The sequence below is a fragment of the Sciurus carolinensis genome, chromosome 10, assembly GCF_902686445.1.
Source record: "Sciurus carolinensis chromosome 10, mSciCar1.2, whole genome shotgun sequence".
Taxonomy (NCBI): domain Eukaryota; kingdom Metazoa; phylum Chordata; class Mammalia; order Rodentia; family Sciuridae; genus Sciurus; species Sciurus carolinensis.
Window position 1 is genome coordinate 108,898,075 of NC_062222.1, and position 22,928 is coordinate 108,921,002.

At 36.4% G+C, this 22,928-nt stretch overlaps 1 protein-coding gene across 1 annotated transcript in view; it reads left to right on the top strand.

The window, feature by feature from the left end:
* The window catches only part of Ugdh (UDP-glucose 6-dehydrogenase), a 27,547-nt gene extending 5,211 nt beyond the window's left edge, over nt 1-22,336 (top strand). The window contains exons 2-12 of the mRNA XM_047567271.1: nt 3,054-3,222; nt 7,586-7,687; nt 11,028-11,228; nt 11,340-11,537; nt 12,375-12,522; nt 15,037-15,131; nt 16,885-17,015; nt 17,490-17,623; nt 18,005-18,096; nt 18,208-18,318; nt 21,573-22,336. Coding sequence (XP_047423227.1) covers nt 3,061-3,222; nt 7,586-7,687; nt 11,028-11,228; nt 11,340-11,537; nt 12,375-12,522; nt 15,037-15,131; nt 16,885-17,015; nt 17,490-17,623; nt 18,005-18,096; nt 18,208-18,318; nt 21,573-21,683 — 1,485 coding nt within the window. The 5' untranslated portion in view covers nt 3,054-3,060 and the 3' untranslated portion in view covers nt 21,684-22,336. The remainder of the gene's footprint in view (nt 1-3,053; nt 3,223-7,585; nt 7,688-11,027; nt 11,229-11,339; nt 11,538-12,374; nt 12,523-15,036; nt 15,132-16,884; nt 17,016-17,489; nt 17,624-18,004; nt 18,097-18,207; nt 18,319-21,572) is intronic.
* The last annotated feature ends 592 nt before the right edge of the window (nt 22,337-22,928 follow it).

Sequence of the window (22,928 nt, forward strand, 5' to 3'; positions counted from 1 at the left end):
GAACTTCTCATTTCTCTGGATTTATTTCTGTGTCTTTATACCCTTCCCCTCATCTGGAATGTTCTTCATTGCTTTCTTTTTCCTTCTAGATCCTACCAAGCTTTAGACCAAGCTCAGACTCTGCATCTACCTTGAAACTTTCTTTCCTTTTCTTGTTTGAAATTTTATTTTCCTTTGGACTTTAATACTCATTTTGCCATTTAATTAATTATATTCTTTGTATAATTTAACCATTTACTTAGTTGTGACCAACTCCTTTTAGTCTTTTAACCAGTTTTAAAAGCCAGCCTTTCAGAGAGTCCCTCTCTAACTACCTTATCTAAAGGAGCCCTTTTCCCCAGTGTCTCCTTTTTTAACCTGTGTATTTTCTTTATGTGGAACTTTCACAACTGCCATTATTTTGTGTGTTTCCCTACCAGAATACAACTGAGCCAAGAGCAGGAGCTGGTCGGTCCTGTTCATTATTGTATTCACAGTTCATAGAACAGTGGTGTCCATTACATGGTGGGGTATTTAATGAATGTTTCTGATTGAGTTATTCTCCAAATCAATTGTTAAATACTTGAATATCAGGACCTAGATCTCTCCTTAGCCAAATTCTCTGCTATGCCTTTAAACTGAGAATATTAACTTTTTGTGAGGAAGAAGAGAATAGACTAGAGCAAGTTTGAGCAATTTTTCTGAAGCTAGGTGCCAAGCCTTCCTATTGTACAGGTGGGGACAGCAGCAGTGATTGCTGGAGACAGCTTTGGTAAGCCTGCTCATGGTTCATCAGTGCCACCAACCAGTGGGAGATTTTCAGAACATTCCTCTGAGCTTTAGTCACCTAGTCCTTCCAATATAGTCTTTTTGCCCATGCAGATTTCTTTGTCCATGAGGCCTGAAAAAATGGTAAAGGGTAGAACTGAAAAGTAGAAGATGGGCAAAGCCAGCAAAGAGGGATGGATGCCACAAGTAAATTTTGGTAGGCTTGGTATTTTTGCCAAGGTGAATCTTAGAATCCTAAATGTTTAATAGGAATAGTAGGTTTTGCAAGTGATAATAGAGAACTATTAACTCATTCATTCAGGTTGTTAAGGAGAGAATCTCAGATTTAGAACATGGTTTAAATATCTCCTGTGAGTACACTTGTAAACTGGGGCAGGAAGAAAGGGAGATGCCATCAGAATACATTAAGTGAAAAAAGCCAGGTGTTGATGGAGCATGTGGTATTCTATTTCTCCAATTTAAAAAGAAGAGCTTATTAGAACATGGAAGTGTGTGTGTATTAGTTGTGGTTTCAGGTAACAACACTGAAAGGATATACATGAAACAAAGGAACTGCTGAGGAAGCAAAGTAGAGGAGAGTAAAGTAAATTGAGGCTTCCCGGTGTACATCTGGTTATAACATTTAATTTTTGAACCATGTGAACATACTACTTATTCAAAACAAAATTTTAATTTTTTATGTATATCACTAACAGTGTTTCTTCCTTTAATAAAATTATATGACTCTAAATTCTGCCTGTTTTTATTTTTGCAATACTGGGGATGGAACCAGGGTGGCTCTACCATTGAGCTACATCCCCAGCCCTTTTTATTTTTTATTTTGAGGCAGAGTCTCACTGTGTTGCCAGGGTAGACTTGAATTTGCCATCCTCCTGCCTTAGCTTCCTGTGATACTAGGATTACGCATGGGCCATGATGCCTGGCCAGTTCTTTGTAATTTTGATTCACTGTGAATCAGTTCATCTAATGACTTTTGAAAACATATCAAATTCTGTGTTACAGATTTGGTAACACAGAAATTACTTTTCTTTAATCTTCTCATTGCTTCTGTGGAGTGGAAAGAGTTTAAGGGTCTTTGCCCAGTATACCTAAAAATAATCTAAGATGCCAAACTAAGTATGTGGGAGTATCATAGTCTGTCTGTCTATCTCTCTCTCTCTCTCTCTCTTTTTTTTTCACTGAGCCACACCCCAGCCCTTTCTTTATTTTATTTAGAGACAGGGTCTCACTGAATTGGTTAGGGCCTCTCTAAGTTGCTGAGGCTGGCTTTGAACTCACGATCCTCCTGCGCTGCTGGGATTACGGAAATGTGCCACCACATCCAGCTTGCAGTCTCCCTCTCTCTCTCTCTTTCTGTGCTATAACACTATCTGAGGTGGGTAATTTATAGTGGACGGCAATTTCCTGGGTCAAGGTGCTGGAGGTTGGCAAGTCCGTGATGGAGGGGCTGAAGGCTAAAGGTAAAGGCCTTTTTGCAGTGTCATTCCCTGGCAGAAAGGCAAAGAGAGCAAGAGAGATCAAACTCAAAGACTTAGCCCTTTTATAGTAGGCACTGATCCATACATAAGGTTGGAGCCCCACGAACTAACACCTCCCAGTGGGCTCCACCTCCTAACACAGTTGTACTGGAGATTTGGTTTCCAACACATGATTTTTTTTCAAGGCATTTAAACCACAGCCCACTTCTGGGCTGTGGAGCTAATCTTAACATCTCATGTTAGTCAAACCTGCTGTATGATTCACCTCTGTACGCCAGAGTTTAAGGAAGAATTGTACTGGTGTGTAAATTTACCCCTGGACCTTTCCCTCAGCAAAGTTATCCTGGTTTATTTGAGACCTAAATGAGGCCTTATTTTACTTAATGACTTTTTTTTTTTTTTTTTTTTTTTTTTTGAAACAGGGTTTTGCTAAGTTGTTGAGGCTGACCTCAAATTTATGATCCTTCTGCCTCATCCTCTGTACTTACTGGGATTATGAATGTGTACCACCATGCCTGGCTGCTTCAGATTTTCTAAATATTAGGTCGTAATCGTGGCTCTTCTCTCGTAATATAAGTTACTATAATTTTTTCCATCTGTTTCATGCAAGTACGGCTGAGAACAGGCTAGGTCATCCAGCTGGAATGTTATTTTTTAAAATCAGTTTTCATAATTCTTATGAGTGAATTTAGGAAATCTTTCCAAATATCTATCATTTTTGACAAATTTTATAAAGTGCAACGAATGTGCAATGTGATTTCTTGAAATTTTGTTTCAACACGAACATTCTTACTGTTTCCTTTGTAGTACAGTCATGTTTGAAATTAAGAAGATCTGCTGCATCGGTGCTGGCTATGTTGGAGGACCCACATGTAGTGTCATTGCTCACATGTGCCCCGAAATCAGGGTAACAGTTGTTGATGTCAATGAATCAAGAATCAACGCATGGAATTCTCCTACTCTTCCTATTTATGAGGTAAATGTATTAAACATCTGATTGTTTTCTTTTTTTATTTTTTGGTGCTGGGAATTGAATCCAGGGGCACTTAACCACTCAGTTACATCTCCAGCCCTTTTTAATTTTTTATTTTGAGACAGTGTCTTGCTAAGTTGCCTAAGGCCTCACTAAGTTGCTGAGGCTGGCTGAGGCTGCCTCAGCCTCTTGAGCTGCTGGGATTACAGGCTGCAGCACCGCTCACCTGGCTCTCTTCATTTTCTTCCTCTTTGTCCAGTGTTTTATATGTACTATTAACATAAAAATCTATGGCTACAATGAGATAAGAAATTAAATGAAAAAAATCTGGATACAAACTGTCATGGAAGTTGGTTTGGGGATGCAGCTCAGTGGTAGAGCATGTACTTAGCATGTGCCAAGGTCCTGGATTCCAGCATTAGCACTGCAAAAATAAATTAGTAATTTATTAAAAATAATAAATAATTTAATAAATTAATAATTTATTTAAAATAAATTAATAATAATAATAGAAGTCATGCACATTAAAATGACAAGTATGTTAAGTATACTTAGAAAAAATTATCAAAAAGGAAGAAGTATATCAGAATATTAGTAATGTTGGTATTAATTGCAGTGAGATTATAGGTAATTGTTTTCTCTATGTTCTACTTTTGTCTGTTAATATGGTTACCATACTGTAATGAAATTAAAATCCTACCAAAATACATAAAACTTTAGTTGTTTATAATCTTAATATAAGTCCAATATATTTTTACATTATTTTACTTAACATCAGATAAAAAGTAGATGGATAAAATAGTCTTTCATAGAGTTCATTACCATGAATTTGTTTACCTCAAATTTCAAAATTTCTGTGAATTTAGAGAATTTATAGTTTGGAAAATATGCTTCTATTTAAATGAGCTATCCAGTTTCCTTTATTATTTTACTGAAAAAGTGAGTTCATGATATACTTTTGAATCCCAACAGGAGAGTATTTGAAAGTTTGATGGTAGCATTTTGTATTTAACACAAATATAGTCCTTTTTTTTCCCCCACAAAAAGTTGGTTACTTTTTAGACTCTATTAGTCATAGTTTTTAGTTTTTTGAGACCCTATTTAGCCATAGTCCATAATCCCAGTGAGCAGGGAGGATGAGGCAGGAGGATCACAAATTTGAGGTCAGCCTCAACAACTTAGCAAGACCTTGTTTCAAAACTAAGAGACAGGAGGATCATAAGTTCTTTTTTAGAAGAGAAGTCTCAACCAGTTTTGTTCATGAGTCCATGAAAAAGCACACATAGAGCAGTAGCCACTGAACATCCCAAGTTCACTCATATTTGAATTAGATTTAGAAGTTAGAAGCCCTTAGTGTGTGTGTGTGTGTGTGTGTATGTGTATGTGTGTTTGTGTGTGTGTGTGTGGTTTTACCCTCTGACCTCTACCCGTTTGTACTTTGTCCTTTCTCCTACCAGATGACCTGCCATAATAGTTCTTTAACTTCATGTTATAGATTTCTCCCTGTTAAAAGCATCTTACTACTGTATTTGGTTTTGGGCTTTTTTTTTTAAGTTTTTAATTTTTTTTTTTCTAAGAAAGACAACTTGGTAAAGAATTTTGTAATTCTGATATCCATAAAAGGGCCACAAGTCACCTGAAATCTTGTAAATCATACTATGTTCAAATATTCAATAATTAATTATGCAGGTAGTGTAGTCTTCAAAAATAAAGTACACTAATCAGAATAGTTAAAATTAACATTACTAAACTGGTACTAGTACATACCTGTAATCCCAACAACTTGGGAGGCTGAGGCAGGAGGATCACAAGTTTGAGAACAGCCTCAGCAACTTAGTGAGACCCTGTCACAATAAAAAGTAAAAGGACTAGGGATATAGCTTAGTGGTAAAGTACCCCTGGGTTCAATCTCCAGTACAAATAAATAAATAAATAAATAGATCGATAAATAACATTACTGATAATACCAAATGTTGACAAGGATATAGAATAATTGGAATTTTGTACATTGCTGGTGAGAATGTAAATTGGTACAACCACTGTGTGAACTAACAGCATCTTATGTTAATATTTAGCAATTAAAACACTTTCTTATGTGTTACTATATTGGCCGAATAGTCACTGCCTTTTTGTTAACTTTCTTCATTAAAAAAAAAATATATAGTTTAGGATTGGGGGTGTAGCTCCCTTGGCATGCCAAGGGTTCTATCCCCAGCACCACGAAAATAAAAGCAAAAAACATTTAATAACTAATGTCAAAAAAAAATGAACAGTTTGCTTTGTATTTTTTAGAAGTAAAATGAAAGATAATTTTACCCTGTAAGATGATTTGAATTTTTTCCTAGAAAGAATACTAATTATGATATTTACATAATCTGTTAAGAGGTAGAAGCTGAGTATGGTGGCACATGCCTGAATTCCCAGCTACGTGGGAGACTAAGATAGGACTGTAAGTTCAAGTCCAGCCTTGGCAACTTAGCAAGATCCTATATCACAAAAAAAAAAAAAGAATAAAAAGGACTGGGGATGTACCTCAGTGTTAGAGTACTGTCTACTGTGTGATGTATAAAGCCCTGGATTCAATTCCCAGTACCATAAAAAAAAAAAAGAAAAAAGAAAAAGAAAAAGAATTCTTGGGGCTGAGGGTATAACTCATTGGTAGAGAATGGAGCTTAGCATGCTCAAGGCCCTGGGTTCAATCCCCAGCACCAAAAACACAAAGAATGCTTTCATTTATTTATTTTCCGTATTGTTCTATTGGTAATCAAAGAAATCTTATACATATTCTTTCCGTATAGTTAATTTGAATCAAGATCCAAGTAAGATCTACATGTTACAATAGATTGATACCGAAGTGTCTTTTAAGTCCATGGTATCTTTTTTTTTTTTTTTTTTTTCTGTGCTGGGGATTGAACCCAGGGCCTTGTGCTTGCAAGGCAAGCACTCTACCAACTGAGCTATCTCCCTGGCCCCATGATATCTTAATGTCCCCTCCCTTCCCTCTCTCTCTTTTTTTTTTTTTTTTCTCTGATTAATTGGTTGAATAAGCTGGTTTGTTTATCCTATAGAATTTTTCGTTCTGATTTTGCTGTTTGAGTCCTGAGTCCGCTTGGGTTTGTTTTGTTTTGTTTTGTTCCCAGGATTGTACCCAAAGGCACTTAACCACTGAGCCACATCCACAGCCCTTTTATATTTTATTTAGAGACCCTAAGTTGCTCAGGGCCTCACTAAATTGCTGAGACTGACTGAACTTGAGATCCTCTTGCCTCAGCCTCCTGAGTGGCTGCGATTACACGCGTGTACCACTCATGCCCAGCTACCCTTGGGGTTTTATGATTTATTTTTCTGTATCCTTTATTTCATGTAAATTGATAGCTGGATCTACAAGACAGGTCTGATTAGATTTAGCCTTTTTTTTTTTTTTTTTGTTGCAAGAATACTTGTCAAGTGGCATTGTACCCCTCAGTAGTCTTTTTTATTGTTTTGTTTGTTTGACATGGGGTTTTGCTGTGTTTCCCTGGCTGTCCTCAAACTCATGGACTCAAGTGATCCTCCCACCTCATCCTCTTGAGTAGCTGGACTACTGGCGCATGTCCCTGTGCCCAGCTTCAGTATTCTTATCATAAATATATCTCTAGTTAAATTGGGTGGGAAAAAGTATTTTAAAAAATTCAATGTGTTTTTTTATAATAGCTATTTTATATACAAAAATATGTCTATGTATGTACAGAGTAAATATTGAATTTCACAACCAGTTTGCCTGAGTTATTGGGAGTAAAATGCTTCATTTGTGATGACAGTGCAAAATCACTTTAACTTGAAATCACAAAGGCCTTGAATTTTCTGAAAATCAAGTTCAAGAGTTAATAGTTAACTTATGAAATAGGCACACAGTAAACAATGACAAAGCATTTTAGAGCTGCTACTCTGATTGTGCAAGTTCAATTTTGCTTTACTTAGTGATAACATATAATATAATGGCATTTTGTTTATGATCCTTGGCTTTTCTATAAAGATGTTATTTTTTTATTTTGGAGGAGGAGGGTACTGGGGATTGAACTCAGGGTCACTCAACCACTGAGCCACACCCCTAGCCCTATTTTGTACTTTATTTAGAGACAGGGTCTCACTGAGTTGCTTACCACCTCACTGTTGCTGAGGTTGGCTTTGCACTCATGATCCTCCTGCCTCTGCCTCCACGTGCTGGGATTACAGGCGTGCACCACCATGCCCAGCTAAAGATGTTATTTGAAAGTCAATCTAGACCTTTAAATTACATTATAACCTTCCCCTTTAACAAATATAATTCAATACCATTAAGTCATCTCATATGACTGGTTAACTGTATGTATAACTCCTTTTCTAGCCAGGACTAAAAGAAGTGGTAGAATCCTGTCGAGGAAAAAATCTATTTTTTTCTACAAACATCGATGATGCCATCAAAGAAGCTGATCTGGTATTCATATCTGTAAGTATTTTCCTTTACTATGTGAATTTTAATATATTGTCTATGTAAAAGTTCCACTGGACTTTACATTGCTATTAAGCTACAACATTGCTTAATAGAGATGTCTGCTTGAATTTCGATTGTCACTTTGCCAGTTCACCAAACTTTGAAATTATCATGTAGATCATTTCAAATCATTGAACAAATAAATTCAGAGAAAGTTCTAATCTGAGATCTTGAACTAGGAAATGCTGGTAACATATAAGCACATGTGATGTTAGTACATATGTCATCAATTCTTAATTCCATTGACTGGCAGAGCTGAAGTAAAGAGAATCAGTTTGCAAACTTACGGCCATCTCCTGTCTAAATAAATTGCATTCCAAAAGTCATTTTAAGTTAATTTTTTGGCATATGCTAGTTATATCATCAGACTAGTCCACTGATAATTTCAACTTGAAATGTAGTGTAACTGTTATACCTTATAGTGAAAAAAAAAAATGGAATGAACACTTGGGATTAAATTCTAGTTATCTAGTATTTGAACCAATTTAACTTATTTCTTGCTGTCCTTGTTACCATCTACTCAGATATTCTGTATGCGATGGTGTAGCGATCACCAATTGGTAGGTGAGCTGTGGTTTTTTTATACCTAAGGGAATAAAGGGAAAGTCGGGGATATGGGATTTGACAGTGTTCCATGAGATAAAGTGAAGAAGCACATGGAGTTGAGAGGTAGATGTGGTTGAACTGAGAATGAGTATTGTTAATGGTTGTACATTGTTGAATGGGGGTTATTTTCTCACTGGTAAGACAAAAGCAGTACTGTGAGAATATGTGAACTCTAGAAGAAAAGTGGTAATGAAGCCAGTGATAAAATAATATGTCCGTTTTTGGCCTTCCCTTTTTTTTTTTATTTTTTTCGGGTGCTGTGGATTAAACCCAAGGCCTCATGCATGCTAGGCACATGCCTTACCACTGAATTCCAACCACCCAGCCCTGTTTTTTGGCCTTTTTCTTTTCTTTTTTTTTTAAATTTTAAAATTTTATTTATTCTAATTAATTATACATGACATGTTTTTGGCCTTCTTAATCATTTCAGAAAAACTGATGTAGCTTCTATGATTCATGCACACATCCTTTATTTAACCCTGCAGAAAGTTAGAGTTATAAAACTAGATTTTAGGAGGAAATCAAAAAATTACCTTAGTCCAACTTTCAGATGACGATAGTTGGAATGGGAATAGGGGAATTTACTGTAAAAAGGACATCTAAACATAATCTGTTCTCAGATGATAGAGTCCTATCTTAGGGTGGTTCTGGCACAAGTAGCCAAACAGATTGAGTTGCCCTGAATCTTTCTTATCTGTTATTTGGTATCCTGATAGGTGAATTTAGTACTATATAACTCATGGTCTACATTCTATTTCCCTTATTCTCTGGATCATTTTTGTTTGCTTGCTGTATGCTTTTAATCATGGAAAATATCAGATTTATGTAAAAAAGGATAATAAGTAGGGCACAGTGGCACATACCTGTTATCCCAGCAACTCAGGAGGCTGAGACAGGAGGATCACAAGTTCGAGACCAGCCTGAGTAACTGAGTGAGGCCCTCACAACTTAGAGAGACCCTGTCTCAAAACAAAAAATAAAAAAGGGCTGGGAATGGCCTATAGCTCAGTGTTAAAGTGCCCTTTTTATTTTATTTTGAGACAGGGTCTTGTTAAGTTGCCTACGCTGTTTGTGATTTTCCTGCCTCAGCTTCCCAAGTAGCTGTGATTATAGGCATGCTCCACTGTACTTGGTTCATAGGAATCAATTTTCAACTGTTATCTCAGAGCTACTTTACCAGGGAAAGCTGCTGGATCATTTCCCATCTCCAGCCTGTCTCACCTTCCCCCATCAGCTGTCTTTGCCTTTCTCTGCTCCCTGCCTTCTGTGTCTAAGAGGTGTCCTAAATTGTTCCATACTTGAAAATGACTCCTCCTGCTTTTTACACCTCAACTCAATCTTCAAGTTTTGATTTATTTTGCTGGGTTCCTTTATTTAGCCTCCTACTAGGTCATAATCATAAGCTTATCAAAAGAAGAGGTTTGATACTATTTACTATAGGTTAAAAAATTATCCTTGGGCTAGGGCTGTGGCTCAGTGGTAGAGCGCCTGCCTCGCATGCATGAGACACTGGGTTCCATCCTCAGCACCACATAAGTAAATAAAATAAAGGTATTGTGTCTATCTACAACTAAAAACAAAAAAGTTTAAAAATTATTCTTCTCATTGTTTTAGACTTTTCAAAACACATTTTTTTTTTTTTTTCAGAGCATTATAACACTCATGGGTTAGTTTTTATAGAGTACTTATTTACCAATGAGGTCACTGAGGCAGAAGCAGCCACACATCCCCAAGGTGGTATGTTATTGCTAAGCCAAGACTAAATGCCTAGATTCTGGACTATGATTTATTTTTCTTTCCATTTGAAAGTCACTGTGCACATAGTACCCATTTTTCCTGATGATCTTTATTTATTTATTTATTTTTTTGCGGTGCTGGGGATCGAACCCAGGGCCCTGTGCTTGTAAGGCAAGCACTTTACCAACTGAACTATCTCCCCAGCCCCTGAAGATCTTTAGAACTATCCTTTGTTCTAAAGCTAACATCTGGCTTTAATGAGCTAAGGAATCATTCATGAATGATACTGTAAGCTCCCCCGCAACCCCCACCCTGCCCTGCTCTGTACTAGGGATTGAAGCAGGGGTGTTTTACTACTGAGCTGTATCCCTTGTCCTTTGTTTCTTGGTTTTGAGACCAGGTCTCCCTAAGTTACCCAGGGTAAACTTGAACTTGCAGTCCTCCTGCTCAGCCTCCATAGTTGCTGGGATTACAGACATGTAATATACCACAATACCTTACTCTGCAAACATTAAAAAAAAAAAAAACTGTTGATATAGGGCTATAAAAACAGATTAAAAAAAGGAGTTTAAAGTTTATTTTTAGAGACTATGACATTATATTGCATACAATAAAAAAAAAAAAAAAAGAAGAGGAAACATATTGCCTTTCAGACCTTGAATTTCTTTAGAATGAAAACTACATCATCCATTGGTATCTTCAAGGCTTAGTTTGGAACCTGTGTACCCTAGTATCTGGCACATATGTAGTAGCTTCTCAATAAAAATTTATTGAATGAGTTCTCCAGATTTTTCAAGTTGTTTCTTCTGATAATTATACTTATAAAATGCATGGAAGTAAGGGAGGGTTCAATCATGACTTCTGATGGTAATGACCTTCCCACTTGACTATGAATTGATAGTCTGGGAAATATCCTGAAATCACTCTTCTTTGTCCCATATTCTTTCATCAGGTGAACACTCCAACAAAAACCTATGGAATGGGGAAAGGCCGGGCAGCAGATCTGAAGTATATTGAAGCTTGTGCTAGACGCATTGTGCAAAACTCAAATGGGTACAAAATTGTGACTGAGAAAAGCACAGTCCCAGTGCGAGCAGCAGAAAGTATTCGTCGCATCTTTGATGCGAACACAAAACCCAACCTGAATTTACAGGTATAAAAAAGTGAAGCATTAGAGTCTGATTCTTCTTATGTAAATATCGATGGCTTCGAATTGCCCATAATTAATTCTAACTTAAACCTTTGCTTTGCTTTGGGATTCTAGGTACTGTCCAACCCTGAGTTCTTGGCAGAAGGAACCGCAATCAAGGACCTAAAGAACCCAGATAGAGTACTAATCGGAGGGGATGAGACTCCAGAGGGCCAGAGAGCTGTGCAGGCGCTGTGTGCTGTGTATGAGCACTGGGTTCCCAGAGAAAAGATTCTCACCACCAATACTTGGTCTTCAGAGCTTTCGAAACTGGTTAGTGCATGGCTTTCAACTCCCCATTTAATATTATTGTTTTTAGACAATTCCACTATGTTGCATTCTCCTGTCTCAGCCTCCCAGGTAGCTGGGACTACAAGTACATGCCACCATACCCTCCTTACCTTCCACTAAATTTAAAGCCAAGTGTTTGTTTCTCTTAAACCTGATAAGCTACACAGATACTTTCTCTCTCTCTTTTTTTTTTTTTTCAGTTGTACATGGACATAACTTTATTTTTTTATGTGGTACTGAGGATCAAACCCAGTGCCTCACATGTGCTAGGCAGGAACTCTACCATTGAGCCACAATCCCAGCCCCCAATACTTTCCTTTTTTTTTTTTTTTTTTTTTTTTTTTTGGTGGTGCTGGAGATTAAACCCAAGGTCTTGTGCATACAAGGCAAGCACTCTACCAACTGAGCTATAGCCCCAGCCCAATACTTTCTTAATGTTAATAAAAAGTTATACTTTTGAAGATAATGTTCTTGTCCATTCAAATTATGAAATAAATTTCCTAAGGAGATCAAATATCAGAGTATAAAACATTCTTGAATATTCTAAAATTTTAATCAGATGTAAGATAACATGGAAGCTACATTGAAATAAAAATGTATTTTTTGTTGTTCTTTCCCTCCTTTTACCCTTTTTTCTTAATTATCATCATTACTAATTTAAAACATGTTCCCTTACCAGACCATCCATTATCTCCTTTAATTGAGCCCATCAGTAGCTTTTGTATCTCCTCAGCAATTTGCATAAACTCAATGAAGTATGGTACTGATGTATAAAATTGCTATTTCCACTCACCATACTTTTCCTTTCTTTTTTTAAAGGCAGCAAATGCTTTTCTTGCTCAGAGAATCAGCAGCATTAACTCCATAAGTGCTCTGTGTGAAGCAACAGGAGCTGATGTGGAAGAGGTAGCAACAGCCATTGGAATGGACCAGCGAATTGGAAATAAGTTTCTAAAAGCCAGTGTTGGTAAATTAACATTTTTCTTTACCCAACATGGGTTCATTTAGCTAAGACTTTTAACTTTACAGAAGTTTTTTTTTCAACTTAATATCCTTCAAGAAAAGAAACAAAGATTCTATTATACATGTGTCCTTCAGCCTACCCTGAACTTCCTAAGTGAAGCAATAATTGCCTATATTGTTTAATAATGAGTGATTATAGGATAAACATAGTTCAGTGTTTTGGAGGAAGAAATTAATAGTTTGGAAGGCCACATAAGAAATATTAAGTAACAACTTATTTAAGCAAGTAGAAAACAAAACATTGTTTTTCTTACTAATACATTTTGGGAAATGTGTCCAGGTAAAATATAGTCAGTCCTCCTTTTCCATGGATTCTGTATTTGTGAATTTGCCTACTCCCTAAAATTTTTTGGTAACCCCAAAATCAATACTAATGTGGTAATAATTCTCTGACAAGCAGAACAGTGAAGAATTTGTGTGGCATCTGAGTCTGCGAGGTTGACCAAGGCAATGCTCTGCCTTTGTATTCCAGCTCTTACCCTGTAAACACGTGTCCTTTTTGTGCTGTTTTTCACATACTTGTGCTTTTTGTTGGTGACTTCATCATTTAAAACGGCCCCCAAGTAGAGTGCCCAAGAGCTATCTAGTGGTTCTAAGTACAAGAAGATTGTGATGTGCCTTACGGAGAAAATATGTGTGGATTATAGAACTATTGGCCTTGAGCTCAGTTTTAGTGAGCCAGTCATATATATTACGTGAGAAGTATTTAAACAGAAGCACATGTGAAACCAAGTGCTGTACTGATCAGTGATAAAAACTTGAGTGGAAACCCTGTATTTTATTTAGGAGCATTGCTTCAGTGTTTGTAGTGACTTTGTGGAGTATAACTATACAAATAATGAGAACTGACTATATTTTTGAATATAAGTTAGTAAGTTTGGTTTAACATTCAATAGAATATTTTTCAGATTGGGCCAAAGGCAGAAATTCTAGTATTTCAGAGCTATATGTCATTTCCTATACTGGTTTTCCTGTCCTTTTTATCTTTTATTTTTTTAATATATATACATACATATTTATAGATATATATTATATGTGTGTGTATATATATATATATATTTTTTTTTTTTTTTTTTTTTTTGGTTGTTGATGGACCTTTATTTTATTTATCTTTATATGGTGCTGAAGATCAAATCCAGTGCCTCATGTGCCAGGCAAGCACTCTGCCACTGGGCTCCAGCTCTATATCTTTCTTTTTTAAAATATTTTTTAGTTGTAGATGGACACAATACCTTTATTTTATTTGTTTATTTTTATATGGTGCTGAGGATCAAACCTAGGGCCTCACAAGCGCTGTCTGAGCTACAACCCCAGCCCCCTATATCTTTCTTTTTGATGTTTTCTTGTAGCTATGATTTAATTAAAATATCTACAATTTACTGAAAGCATTTTATGTGCCAGGTTCTATACCAGCACTTTTTATATCTCATTTAATATTTATAACCTGTTAGGAATGTGCTGTTATTTCCTTTTTAGAGATGATTCAGGCTCAGGCAAATTTTTAAAACTTGCTCAAAATCATACAACTAATAAGTGGCCAGGTGTTTCTTACTCCAAAGCCCATACCATCCTTCACTGCCTCCTGAATTGCACTAGATCAAGGGTAAGCAAACTGTGACTCTCTAGCCAAATCTACCCCATAGTTTTTTTTTTGTAAATAAATAAATTTTATGGGAACACATAAGCTTTTTTTTTTTTTTTTTTAATTTTTTTTAGTATAGCTATTTTTTTAAACATGTATTTTTAGTTGTAGATTGACATAATACCTTTATTTTATTTTATTTATTTATTTATTTATTTTTATGTGGTACAGAGAATCGAACCCAGTGCCTCACATGTGCTAAGGCAAGCGCTCTACCACTGAGCTACAACTCCAGCCCACATAATGTTTTTGATTATGTATTGTCTGTGGCTGCTTTTGAACTACAGTGACAGAGTTCAATAGTTGCAATAGACTGTATGGCCCATCTACCATCTGTTCCCTTCCTGTGAGTTTGCTAACCCTACTGAAGAGTTAGAGATGTAGGGCAGACATACCCAATGAATGAAGGAAAAAAAAAAAGGGAGAAAGAAGGTAAAAATAAAATGAAACAAAAGGTCAAATGTACCCATAATGAAACTTTCATTAGAAAATTATTTGGAAATTAATTAATAATTTTACACAATTTATAAACTCACTAATTTTCTCACATCAGAATTAAAAAAAAAATTTTTTTTAGTTGTAGCTGGACACAATACCTTTATTTTATTTATTTATTTTTATGTGGTGCTGAGGATCAAACCCAGTTCCTCACATGTGCTAGGCAAGTGCTGTGCCACTGAGCTACAACCCCATCCCCTAACTTTGGTTTTATTATTAAAAATCTTAGTATGGGCCCTCTGCTGTAGTATAAAATTTGTCACATGATTCAGTTACTGGTTCTTACATGAAAATATTGTCAATTTTTTCTGCCCTCAGGTTTTGGTGGGAGCTGCTTCCAAAAGGATGTTCTAAATTTGGTTTATCTCTGTGAGGCTCTGAATTTGCCAGAAGTAGCTCGTTATTGGCAGCAGGTATTAATAATCTTTAGCTTCTTTGTTTTTAAAAAAAATATTTTTTTAGTTGTCAGTGGATCTTTATTTATTTATTTATATGTGGAACTGAGAACCGAACCCAGTGCCTCACACATGCCAGGCTCTTCCACTGAGCCACAACCCCAGCCCCAATCTTTTTAGATTCTAATTACACATGTCACCCTTTGTGAAATGTTTTTGATGGAAGTTATCCTAAGAACTCAATCAATATATTTATTTTAGGTTTATCTATTGAATGTTTGTGTTCTTAGTCTTTTTTTGGTAATCAACTGTGATGGAAATTCCTGATAAACCAATATTTTTTCTAATTTCATAACTGAATATGCTCCCAGAGAAAATCAAGAACTAGTATTATCTAGTTCTTGATAATTCTTCTCTACCTTGAAAGGCATAAATACAAATTACATGAGGAACCCATATTGTGATGCTTTCGAGTGGCTTGCATCAGCGGATACTTGTTTTTACCCTTTCACATTCACAGAGCTAATGTTAGAAACCCCACTCCTGCTTACCCTGTTCTGAGTACTCTTTAGGGCACTTTGCATACAGTATCTCATTTAATCCTCATCACTAACACCATCCCACTTTTTAGATGAGAGAATTGACACAGAGATGTTAAATAATTTGTCCAAAGTACTGGCCACTGTACAAGACTTTCCCAAATATTTTTCCCCAGAGTTTATAATTTTTCAGCAAAAGATATGGGAAGGAATCTAAGGAAATGCTTGCTTTTTAGGGAAAACATACACTCTGGGTCATTTCACTCAATTCAGCAAAATGCAGATCAAATCTCGCTTTTTCAACACTTTGGACTCAGTTCCCAAGTTCTCAAGGTTTGATATGGCCCCTAGAAACTTAAAAAAAGTCTCTTTCCTTATGAGCCTTGTCACCAATCTAAATTTTAATAGACTAGGAGATCATTTACTCTTAGTCTTATAACATTTAGTTAAAAACCTTGCGAAGTATTCATGGTGTCCTAGTTTGTCGAGATGTAGCAATTACTCTGCACGTTGACTATTCCCTGACCATTTTCCTCTCAAACTGAATTCTGGTGAATGGTGAGACATAAACACATGAGGAACTACTTTCAGATTTGATTGCTTAAAGTCTATTTCCACAGGGTTTGGAGAAAGTGGCTGAGGAGAATATTATTTTATGTGTATCTTATTCAGGTTTTCTTTATAATTGGGTCTCAGATGTCCTCAGAGTTAAAATTAGCTATGTATCCCATCTTTGTATCCATCCCAGCCTGATGCATGTCAGATCAAGCCAAGTGAAAATGAAAACGTTCAATAAGGCTTTAAGGAAGGGGTTGGGTAGTTTTTAAATTTATTTTTATTTTTATTTTTATTTATTTATTTATTTTGGGTACCAGGGATTGAACTCAGGGGCACTTGACCACTGAGCCACATCCCCAGCCCTATTTGTATTTTATTTAGAGATGGGGTCTCACTCAGTTGCTTATGTCCTTGCTTTTGCTGAAGCTGGTCTTGAACTCACAATCCTCAGCTTCCTGAGCCTCTGGGAGTACAGGCATGTGCCACTGTGCCTAGCAGTTTTTTAAAAAATTTTAAATCTATAGACATCAAAGTGTGTGGTTAATCTTTGTCTTTTGTAAGTACATGAGCCTTATGTTCATATAGTAGGACTCACTGTAATTCTAGTAATGTATGTCACAGGCTGTACTTTTTTTTTTTTTAACTAATATTGCATACTTATATATTAATTTCAGGTCATAGACATGAATGACTACCAGAGGAGGAGGTTTGCTTCTCGGATCATAGATAGTCTGTTTAATACAGTGACTGATAAGAAGATAGCAATTTTGGGGTTTGCATTCAAAAAGGACACTGGTGATACAAGGTATGAGTTCTTTAAAACATTTCAGGGCTGGGGATGTAGCTCAGGAGTACAGCACTTGCCTAGTGTGCGTGAGGCACTGGCAACCCCTGTGCACACAATTCAAACCCTTTGAGAGTGTTTTAACTTCTCATCTTAATAGTGATCTTTTGCTTGGTGGATTTGCTTGTGAAATACATGTGCACACACAGTTTAAAGAATAAAAATAGTCATGAATAAATAAAAAGTACAAATTAAAAAAAATAATTAAAAATAAACATATCCTGTGGGCTGGGGATATATCTCAGTTGGTAGAGTGCTTGCCTTGCAAGCACAAGGCCCTGGGTTCAATCCCCAGCACCGCAAAAAATAATAAATAAATAAACATATCCTTACCACTCAGCCAGTTCAAAGAAAGCGGATCTTTCTTGTAGTTTAAATTCCTTGGTATTAGAATATAAAGTCTTTTAAAGCAATGCCGATGTTTGTTTCATTCAGAGAATCCTCCAGTATATATATTAGTAAATATCTGATGGATGAAGGTGCACACCTCCATATATATGATCCAAAAGTACCCAGGGAACAAATAGTTGTGGATCTTTCTCACCCAGGTGTTTCAGAGGATGACCAAGGTAAGGCTTTGAGTCTCATGAATCATTTTGAGTGTAGAGCTCAAAACTTGTTTGTTCTCTAGAATCCTTTGTCCGTTTTTACCATTTATATCATTGGTATGCCCTGTATTCAGGTCTTATTTCTCTAGAATTAAACAGATATTATGTCCTCATTTGTGGGTTAGTCTAATAATTTTTCCAGTATATTCCACAAAGCCCTAGATGTTCTAAGGAGATGCTTCCAGAGCAAGGTTAGGGGGTGCTCTAGGGCCCCACCATCACCCCCTTCACTTCAACCAGACTGTTCCACTTCTGTCAGGCATTAATCTCCTACATTCTAGTGTTAAAATACAGTTTCACATAATTCTTGTTCCTGGTTTTTTGTTGTTGCTGTTGTTATAGTGTCTCGACTTGTGACCATTTCCAAGGATCCATATGAAGCATGTGATGGTGCCCATGCTGTTGTTATTTGCACTGAGTGGGACATGTTTAAGGTGAGGTGACAGAAGTAATATTGAGGAGAATTCTAGAGGTGTTCTGGTATCAGTGGGTTGAGTATGTATTCGTGCATGTGTGCTGATTGTTCCTTCCATACCTCTTTATAGGAATTGGATTATGAACGCATTCATAAAAAAATGCTGAAGCCTGCCTTTATCTTTGATGGACGACGTGTCCTGGATGGGCTGCACAATGAACTACAAACCATTGGCTTCCAGGTAATTGTGATTTGGGACTCTTCATTTGTTTGTTTGTTTTTTCTTTCTTTTTTTGGGAGGTGGGGGAAGAGAGGGGGAAAGTAGTGGGGATTGAATCCAGGGCCTTTTACCACTGAGCTATATTCCCAGCCCTTTTTGTTTTTTATTTTAAGATAAGGTTTTGCTAAGTTGCTGAGGCTGGCCTTGAACTTGCAATCCTCTTGCCTCAGTCTCCTGAGTCGCTGAGATTATAGGTATCTGCTACTGCACCTGGTGGTTATTTTCTTTTTAAACCCATTATGTGGGTTTTATAATTTTTATGTTTTCTTTCTTTCTTTTCTTTTTTTTTTTTTTTTTCCTAGTACTAGGGATCAGACCCAAGGCCTTGCACATGCTAATCAAGCACTCTACCACTGAGTTATATCCCCGTTCCTTTTTATTTTTTATTTTATTATTTTTAAAATATTATTTTAGATGTTGGTGTACTTTTATTTTATTCATTTATTCATTTATATGTGGTGCTGAGAATCGAATCCAGTGCCTCATGTATGCTAAGCAGGTGCTCTACACTGAGCCCAACTCCAGTCCCTTTTTATTTTTTATTTTGAGACAGGGTCTTGCTAAGTTGCTGAGTTTGGCCTTGAAATTGGGATCCTCCTCCCTGAGCCTTCCAAGTTGCTGGGATTATAGGTGTACAGCCCCACCCTGGTCTCATATTTTCTTATGTAGCAATAAAATAACTCTGGTCAATATGTCAGTTCTCTGGGAAGTCTCTATGGGACTTTTGTAACTACTCCACTCCCTAAGTTTGTGATATAAAGTTCATTTAGTGTTAGTCTTCCTTACACAGTAGGATGGCATCAGTTACCTATCATACAGAGAAAGAATGTGCCCTGACTTGCCTTATAGCATAAAGATCAAGTAAGAAAATACATGAATGTGTTTTGAAAACTGCAAAACACAATATAGTTATGTGGTATTATTGTTGTTTATTATTGCTCCCAGCTGACCCTCATCCCCTTATTTTCTCTTACCCAGTGAGGATCTGGGAAGGGCTGGGGTGTGACTGTGGTCGAGAATGAGGAAGTGCTTTGCCTTGGGAGTAACACTGTCATCCCCATGTGGGAATAGCTACCATCTGTAGTACCAGGTGCCCAGAGAAGGAAAGGGTCCTTGGCTGATCAGCAGGTGATTATCCCGTACCTTTGGATGCTCAGCACTGCCCAGTGCTGCAAGAGGTCTGAATGAAGAGTACAAAAGCTTCAGTGGGACCAGCCTTCTTCTCAAAGTTTGCCTGTTGTGGAACCACTGGAAAGCTGACAGAAGCTTCTGCCCAGAACAGTGCATTCATATATTCCATCTGTTTGAATTCTACCAGGGATCCCTAAAGTACTAATAAGAAGGAGCTACTTTCCACTTCCTCAGGGCAGCGTGCACATGGGCTTGGGAGGCTGGGGAGGTGGGGTTAGTTAGGGAGGGTACAGGATTGCTGTCCACATAGTGCTCAAGCAGAGCAGAGAGGGGCAGTGTTTGATAGCCAGCTGTGTGTTTCTCGTCAGCACCAACTGTCCTGGAAAAGCACCAATGAGACTTTGTATGATTTTCAAAAACACCAAATCTGCTGGTCGTGGAGGGGCTTGCCTGTAATGCCAGCGGCTCCAGAGGCTGAGGCAGGAGGACTGCAAGTTCAAAGCCAGCTCAGCAACTCAGTGAGACCCTGTCTCTAAATAAAATACAAAAAGGGGCTGGGGATGTGGCTCAGTGGTTAAGTACCTCTGGGTTCAATCCCTGGTACCAAACAAACAAACAAAAAACCCCACCAGATCTTAACCTTTTATCCACTTGTTGAAGGTCCTTCTTAGAATTCAGTGCCATTTCTCATGCATGAGACATTTAATTGAAGCAAGTGTCAGATGGTGTCATTATCTGTTAACTCTCCCATCAAGGACCTTGGGGACTTCTCTATCCTACCCCTCCTTAGTGAGTAACAACATGACTATTTTTCCCAGTTGTGACTTAAACTCAGGAATGTTCTTTATAAAAGGTTATTTCTAAGACAGACACATTTCCCCTCATTCTTGTTTTTCTCATTTAGGGGAAAGACACGTAGAAGGATAACATAATTAAAATGATTTTGAATTCTTCTGAAAGTTAATTTCCCCTAGTGAAAAACTTCCCCTAGTAAAAAAACAATTAGCAATGGAATTACTAAATAAAGGGAATGTATAAATTACTGAATAAGAAAATAGATTAATATAAAAAAGAAGCCAATGGCGCACACCTGTAATCCCAGCAACTTGGGAGGCTGAGGTGGGAAGATCATAAATTCAAGGCCAGCCTCAGCAACTTAGCAAGACCCTATCTCAAAATAAAAAAATAAAAAGAGCTGGGGATATGACTCAGTGGCAAGAAACCACTGGGTTCAATCTCCCATACCAAAGAAAACAAGAAAACAAATGTATAAAGCAGAAATCCTTTCTTTGTAGTATGAGTCACAATTAAATATTAATTTTTAATTGAAAAGAAATACAAAGATGGAGTAGTATATTTATACTTTGCTGTGGAGGGGAGATAAATTTATGATTATTAAAGAAGTAGTCTTTTTTAAAGATAAAACTAATTACTTTGAGTGAGTAGAATGTATAAAAATGTAATATGCAAAATAATAATTGATTCTCACTTATTAAAAACTAACTTGTATGCTTAGCACTTTAATTCTTGCCACAACCTTTTGAGGTAAGTGGTAGTATTGTAAGTGAGGACAAAAGACCTAGAAAGTTTAGCAAGATAACAAGTGTAGTGAGGATTCCAGCTAGGACCTTTCAGGACTGAAGCCTGCATCCTTATGATATAGCCGGCCTGGGCTATTATAACTTCTGCAAGTTATTTTCATGTGCGGAAAATGGAAATGAGTGGAGCATGAGAGAGAGCATAAACTAACTGGAATCTGTCTGTTCATTGCTTTCATACGTGCTACTAAGAAGCACAGAGGCATGTGATTCTCTGATGTTGGAAGGGGTCTCGTGGGGAATGTCAGAGTGAGAGTGTCTAGACATGAGTACGAAAAGTGGAGTGGAGGTGATTCTAGAGACAAAAATAAAGAAGAATCCAAAGATTTCTCACAACAAGTCAGACAACTTGAGAAACTTTTTTTTCTGCTTGCAATAAGAGTAATAATCTTGGTTTTCTTCCTTATGATACTACATTATAGAGCTCTCACATTTATGTATTATAACTATTAATAGTTCTCTTTTTAAAATCTTTTTTCTCTTCAGATTGAAACAATTGGTAAGAAGGTATCTTCAAAGAGAATTCCATATGCTCCTTCTGGTGAAATTCCAAAGTTTAGTCTTCAGGATCCACCTAACAAGAAACCTAAAGTGTAGACATTGCCATTTTTATTTGTGATTATTTTGGTACTTCAGGATAGCAAATATCTGATATTAAATGGTAAATGAATCAAGTGTTTTTAAGGAAACAAACTTATTTTTTTAATCATCAAATTTATACTAGTCGTATGAGTATTAGCATATCTGGTAATTATGAATCTATAATATTTTTTACATATTTTTATATTGTTAGCTCAGTTATTGGATGAATGGAGAATAATCATGTTGGTTTTAATGGTGTCAATTTTTGTAAAATAAAAATTAAACTTCAAATACCTTTTATTTTACAGATTATCCACAGGCAGCACTTTAATATCACATTGTAAAGGGAAAGTCACCCTAGTTTTCCTGGGCATTGGTTTATATGCTTATCATTGTGTATTTTGAAGCCATGAAATTACTGTGCTAAGCAGCCTTGATAATTATGGTCTGTTTTAAAGTTCTTTGTTCCTTTTGTTTTAATGAGATATGTCATTTTTTTTTCACCCAATGCTATTCATTTCCATACACTCTTTAACTTGAGGAGTTCTCTCTCTCTCTTTTAAATTTAACATGATGAGAAAATCAGTAGTATGGTCTATTCCTATTTGTCAGATTGCCTCATTGATATTTCTTGGTAGTATAAAAGTAAAAAATGTTTGTTACCTTTATTTTGCATTTTTCTATTCTTAATTCTATTTTCCCTTTTTTCCTTTAAGAAAACCAGTATAATCTCATATATAAATGAAAAGATTTTACAAATTACAAATTAGCATCATTCAAAAACAAGAATTTTTGTATGTATTCCTGTCCACTTTTATCCTCTGTCTCTTGATGACTTTTATATTTGCAATGGTTGTTTTGGCTTATGTTTGATCATTATTGATGTGTGTCATATGTCCATTTGATGCTCATGCTCTGCTGAGAGTATACAAACTGTGTTAAACATAATAGGTCTCAACCATTTTGTAATTCGATAAGAGGGAGTCAAATATAAAGATGAGGACAGAGACATCTGTACAGATAATAAATATATAAATCAGACATTCTGCATCAACTACTGGGTAGATATAATTTTTGTCATGGTAGAAAAACTAATGAGTCATGATGATTCAACAGGTGAGAAAGAAACAACTTCTGACTTTTTAAAGAAAAAGGAATTACATCATTTTTTCAAATGATGCAAGAAAGGGAGGGAATTTAGCAATAAACCAGGCATTGGCAAAGTATAACCCCAATCCAGCCAATCATGTGGGAGCTAAG